This window comes from Chrysochloris asiatica, unplaced genomic scaffold (assembly GCF_000296735.1).
Source record: "Chrysochloris asiatica unplaced genomic scaffold, ChrAsi1.0 scaffold00066, whole genome shotgun sequence".
Lineage (NCBI taxonomy): Eukaryota > Metazoa > Chordata > Mammalia > Afrosoricida > Chrysochloridae > Chrysochloris > Chrysochloris asiatica.
In genome coordinates, this window is record NW_006408584.1 from 571880 (window position 1) to 577996 (window position 6117).

A 6117-nucleotide genomic window follows, 5' to 3' on the forward strand; every position below is an offset into this window, starting at 1 on the left:
ATGATGGAAAATAAGTGTCAGACTCTCTCTAACATCCATTTATTATTTTCTTTCTTCCCTCTCTGTTTAATGACCTTTGCTTACTTCCTGTATGATGATGTCTTGATGTCATCTCACAACTCTACATGTCATCTCACAACTCTACAGATCTGGGTCATTAGTGTCCTATGCATCAAATTTGTTCTTGAGATGATCTCTAAATTCAGGTTTGATATACTCAAGGCCATATTTTGGCTCTTGTGCGCTTGTTTTAATTTTTTTTTTAGCTTCAGCCTGAATTTGCTTATAAGCAATTAATGGTCTGTTCCCTGGTGTTTTGAATGATGATATTGAGCTTTTCAACCATCTCTTCTCCAAGATGTAGTCAATTTGGTTTCTTGTATTCTATCTGTTGTGATCCATGTATATAGTGACCTTTTATACTGTTTTAAAAATGTATTTGTAGTGAAGAAATCATTGGTATTACAAAATTCTATCATGTGCTCTCCTGTATCATTTCTATCCCCAAGGTCATATATTCCAACTACTAATCCTTCGTTAAGAGCTCTGGTAGCGTAGGGGTTACGAATTGGGCTGCGAACAGCAAGGTCAGCAGTTCAAAATTACCAGCTATTCCATGGGAGAAAGATGAGGCTCCCGTAAAGATTTACAGCCTCGGAAACCCTGTAGAGGGTCGATATGAGTTGGAACCTACTCCTCCACCAATCCTTCTTTGTTTCCAAACTTTGCATTCTAATCACCAGTAATTATCATTATATCTTGATTGCATCTTTGGTCAATTTCATATTGAAGAAGTTGGAATTAGTCAATTTCATCATCACTGACTTTAGTGGTTAGTAAGTAAATTTGAATAATCATGGTTTAACTGGTCTTCCTTGTAGGCACTTGGATATTATTCTATGAGAGACAGCACTGCATTTCAAGATAGATCTTAAATGTCCTTTTTTGATGATGGAAGCAATGCCATTCCTCTTGAATGTTTCCCTGGCATAGTAAACTATCTGATTGTCTTATTCAAAATGGCCAATACCAGTCTATTCAGTTCACTGATCTTTAGTACAGCAATCTTTATATGTTCCATTTCATTTTTGTCAACTTGCAATTTTACTACATTCATGATTCATACATTCTACATTCAAATTACTAATGGATGCTTGCAGCTGTTTCTTCTAATTTAGACTTGTGCCCATCAGTAAAAGAAGGTCCCAAAAGTTTTAGTCAATTTTTGTTGTCATAGTCAACTCTACTTTGAGGAGGCAGCTCTTCCTTAGACTTATTTGAGTGCATTCCAACTTCAGGGGCTTATCTTCTTGCAGTATATCTGACACTGCTCTGTTATTCATAGTTTTTCAGTGGCTAGCCATTCAGAAGTAGTTTACTTCTCTTTCTTCCTACTCTATCATAGTCTGGAAGCTCCACTGAAACTTGTCCACTAGGCATGACCATGCTGGTATTTATAAAGTACCAGTTGCATATTTTCTAATATCACAGCAACAGGCATGTCACCCCAGTACAGCAAACTGACAGATGAGAAGGAACCTGGTAGCACAGTATGTAATCACTGCTATGGTGCCATAGGAATCCTGTTTAGGTGTCATAGGATAAACACTTGAGCTCAAGCTCAGTTTGAACTGCAAGATTGGTAGTTCAATCTCACCAGCCACTCTTTGGAAACCCTACTCAGAGTGGCTCTGAGTTGGAATTGACTCAATGGCACTTAACAATTGTAATGTCAGTGGTTAGTTCAAACCCACCAGTTGTGGCAATCTGCTTCTTTAAAGATTTGCTGTTGATGTTGTAAACTGCCATCAAAGCAGTCATAGAAAACCACTTAGGGTTTGAATGACAAATCTTGTGGTTTATCTTACAATACCACACCAGGATTCCTCCTTAAGTATTAGAAACACTGGGTACTTCTTCTCTGTCTATAGGTCACTATGAGTCATAATTAACTTGATGGCAATGGGTGTCAATTTCAGAGTTTATTTTAACAGAGGATCCCAAGGTATATAAACAAAACAAATTTCAGTTCATTTTTCCCTTAATCTCTCTATAGTGGAAGAAATGGGCCCATGTCTTACATAACAGCAATACAAATATATGCCTATTTTAGATTTTATTGAGAACTTTTCATTTTTTCAAAGTAAAATGGTATGCAAATTGACTCCGCAGCACACAATCGCCATCACTAATGAATATATTAAATTATTTGTGATTAAAAATGGAACACTTCTTTTATAAGTTATCAAATCATTGATTGCAAGGTTCAACAAAATGTATTCCTGCCTAAGCAAATAAAACATAGTCCTTTGTATTGCACTAAGTACAACAGTTATGAGAACAGTTCTACAGGTTCTCACATCTCTTCTGAAATCAGAATTCAGATGTGACACCTTCATTCTGGGTGAATTTGCAAGCTCTACAAAATACTCGTAACTCCATAATGAGAAATCACTCTGATATTGCTTCTGATAAAATCTAAAAAAAAAAAAAAAAAAAAAAAACAAACTTCTGTAGCAGAATTCCTGGAAATCCTAAGAGATTGTGTAATCACTGATGCTCTTGATATTACCATCCCCTTAGCCACTGAAGTCTATGCTGCTAAATGTGCCCAAGGTTTAGGTGGGTGTGGCTGGGCTTCTGGCTCTAGTCACTACCACTACAATTAGGTCACATTTTCTCTTGTCTGAAAGGTTTTTTTTTAGACATAAGGGATTCTAACAATCTTTCCCCTGCTGTTACCTAGTGCCCTACTCAACCAAACATACTCCAGCTGTTCCTAATCTTGCCTTGTTTACCCCAAAACTTGTTTCCAGGAGAATCAGTTCATGACAGTACTCTTTGTTTGCTGCTTTATGATCTTAAAGCTTCTGCCACCTTTATCTGACCCCTTGACCTGATACAGAGGACAAGCCATGCATCTCCTCTCTTTCTATCTCCAAGTCGTTTTGCTGTAAAAACTAACTGATCAGATGACATTTACTTTTATTGCCTTCTGAGCTTTCAAGCTTACGTTTCAAGAATTTTCCATTTCAAGGCAAAGAAAGAATAATATTTTGCTTTTCTTAAATACCCACTACAGAAATAAGAACTTTTACTCTACTAAAAGTTGCTGATTTATTATAATATATATTATAGTTAATGCTCTTCTGTATTCCTGAAAGCATGTGCAAATATTTCTTCCTCCACAATTATTCCACCTGGAATTTCTTTGTAAAGCGATTTTTCCCTGATTTCTTTATAAAATATCATTCTGTCTAGTTTGTACATTGTGGCATGAAAGTAGATACCATAAACTAAAATAGTTAATGATCAAGTTAAAAGAAAATCAACTCTGGTACTTTCTCTCCAGATAATATTGTTTGTCAGGTCATTTTGTTATTAGTGACAAATTCAGTTTTTAGGAGTCCTGAGATTTTGGGGAGATGGTGAAGGGAAAACTTATTGTGTGGAAACAGAACTAAAATTGCTATATTAACCCAACAGCTTCACATCCCCAAAATATAATGCACTCTAAGCAGGTACATTTACATTTCTATATGCCATGCTATACTTTTATTTGCTTTTCTTATTTTCTTACATTACACGGTGAGTGCTCCACATGAATAGACTTCAGTAGAACTTTGTGAAATGCAATTGGATAATGCAGAGATCAATCAGTGGAGTTAAGATGGTACTGTGCTTCCTATCCTATGTGAACTGTATACGCGGTTTTTATATTATTATTTCACTTATTTCATATATTTTAATGGTTTTCATATGTTTTATTGTGTTTTGCCTACCTAGTTGGGTACACAATGAATGATCTGATTTTTGAATGGCAAGATGAGGCACCTGTACAAGTGGCAGAAGGGCTTACTTTGCCCCAATTTCTATTGAAAGAAGAGAAAGATTTACGATACTGCACTAAAAATTACAATACAGGTAAGAAATGAATATTTCTAATTATAATTATTAATCATGATTTTACAATATTCAGATGTTTCTTAATCAAGAGTATAGGCTAATTGTTTTTTAACTATTTATAGCTCAGTGCCTTTCATAAACATAGAGAATAAAATCATGTATTTGAAACTTAGAGATACTATGGTGTTATTGTAATTAAGTGCCATCGAGTCGGTTCCAATCCATAGCAACCCTGTACAGGGTTTCTGAGGGTGTAAATCTTTACGGGAGTAGAAAGCCTCTTATATTATATTGTTAGATAGTTGACTTGTGAGGGTCAAAGAAACTTAAAAATCACTTTTTTTGTAAAAATCCAATAGTTACATAGTAATGACGCTTAAACAAAAAATACTGCATGGGCAATAAGATGTATTCTTTTTAAATACTCCTTTGACAGTAAACATAGGGTTTGATAACAAAAGTCAAGAAAAATGCACAATTTTTAAAGCTTCACCTACCTAAACTTTTCTTTTGGCCACATTTTTATGCATTTTAAGTTATCTTTAAGTATCTACCACTCACAAAATGTCATAGAAAATTTCTGCTAATGAGTGCAGATAACTGATACAGTTATCAGCATCAAGGACTGAGAGATGTGTGTGATAATTCTACATCTGTGAGCACTCTCATTGCTTTCAAGTAACATAGCCTATTTCCATAATGACTGCTCAAACTTCATGAGTTGTTCCAGTGAATTTCTTTAAAGTGCCCACCATTGATCATCACTTCAATGTGGTAAAAGCATGGCTTCCCACTAACGTCTGCTGTTGCACTTATAATTTCAACACAGCAACTATGATTCAACGTTGGCTCAGCATTTTCCTGAAGTGTGCATTGATATTTCCCTCTACAAATCAGTGCAAAAATCTGGAGTTAGAAGACCAAAGGGAAACATACATCTGGCAGTTTTCAAGCTAAAATAATTGAAGAAAAAAAGAAATCCTTAAGTTGAAATATTGATGGATTTTATGTTGTGGTGCTGTAGGACAAGCACTAGACTGCTAACTGAAGGTCAGTGTTTCAAACCCACCAGCTACTCCTTGGAAACCCTTTACAGGATCTCTATGAGTCAGAATTGACTATATGAAGATGAACCTGGCATCAGGATTAGAGGAAGGCTCATTAGCAACCTGAAATATGCAGATGACACAATCTTTCTTACTGAAAGGCAAGAATACTTAAAACACTTACTAATGAAAAACACTTAACCTTCAGTATGGAAATCATCTTAATATAAAGAAAACAAAATTCCTCACAACTGGACCAAAAAGCAACATCATGATAAATGGAGAATATAATGAAATTGTCAAAAATTTCATTTTACTTGACTACATATCAACACCCATGGAAGTAACAGTCAAAAAAATCAAACAAGATATAGCAGTGGAGAAAACTGCTGCAAAAGACCTCCTTAAAGTGTTAGAAAACAAAGTTCTCACCTAGAGGACTAAAGAGTAAGCCTGACTCAAGTCCTGGGATTTTCAATCAGCTCATATTCACATGAGAGCTGGACAATGAATAAGAAAAACTGAAGAACTGATGCCTTTGAATTATGGTATTGGTGAAGAATGTTGACTCTACCATGGATTCCCAAAAAAAAATGAAAAAAATTGTCTTAGAAGAACTACAGAAGCATATTTCTTAGAGACAAAGTTGGCAAGACTTCATCTCACATACTTTGGATATTATTGTAAAAAAAGCATTTTCACCCTTATTCTGTTTGAATGAACATAATTTAATGTTCTACAATTCCCATGCTTCACAATATTTTCCATAATTTATGATATACACAGTCAAATGCTGTTGTGTAGTCAATAAAACACAGTTAAACATCTTTCAAGTATTCTCTTCTTTCAGCCAAGATCGGTCTTACCTCAACAATGATATCCCTTGTTCCATCCATGTCCTCTTCAGAATCTGTTTTGAATTTTTGGCAGCTCTGTGTCGATGCTACCATTTTTAAATGATTTTCAGCAAAATCTGGCTTGAAAATGATATTAATCACATGTTGTTTTTGTTGTTGTTAGGTGTCTAGTCAGTCTGACTCATAGCACCCCTTTATAGGATTTCCGAGGAAAGGCTGATGGGTTAAAACAACAGATGTTACAATTACCTGTCTGGTACTTATCCTACAGTGTCACCCTAACACTCCAGGCAAATTGAAGGAATAAA

General features: G+C 35.2%; 1 protein-coding gene across 2 annotated transcripts in view; it reads left to right on the forward strand.

Moving 5' to 3' along the window:
- The window catches only part of GLRA3 (glycine receptor, alpha 3), a 391926-nt gene that overhangs the window by 326899 nt on the left and 58910 nt on the right, over window positions 1-6117 (forward strand). For both annotated transcript variants that reach the window (XM_006864510.1, XM_006864509.1), the window contains exon 6: window positions 3787-3924. In XM_006864510.1, the coding sequence (XP_006864572.1) occupies window positions 3787-3924 (138 nt within the window). The remainder of the gene's footprint in view (window positions 1-3786; window positions 3925-6117) is intronic.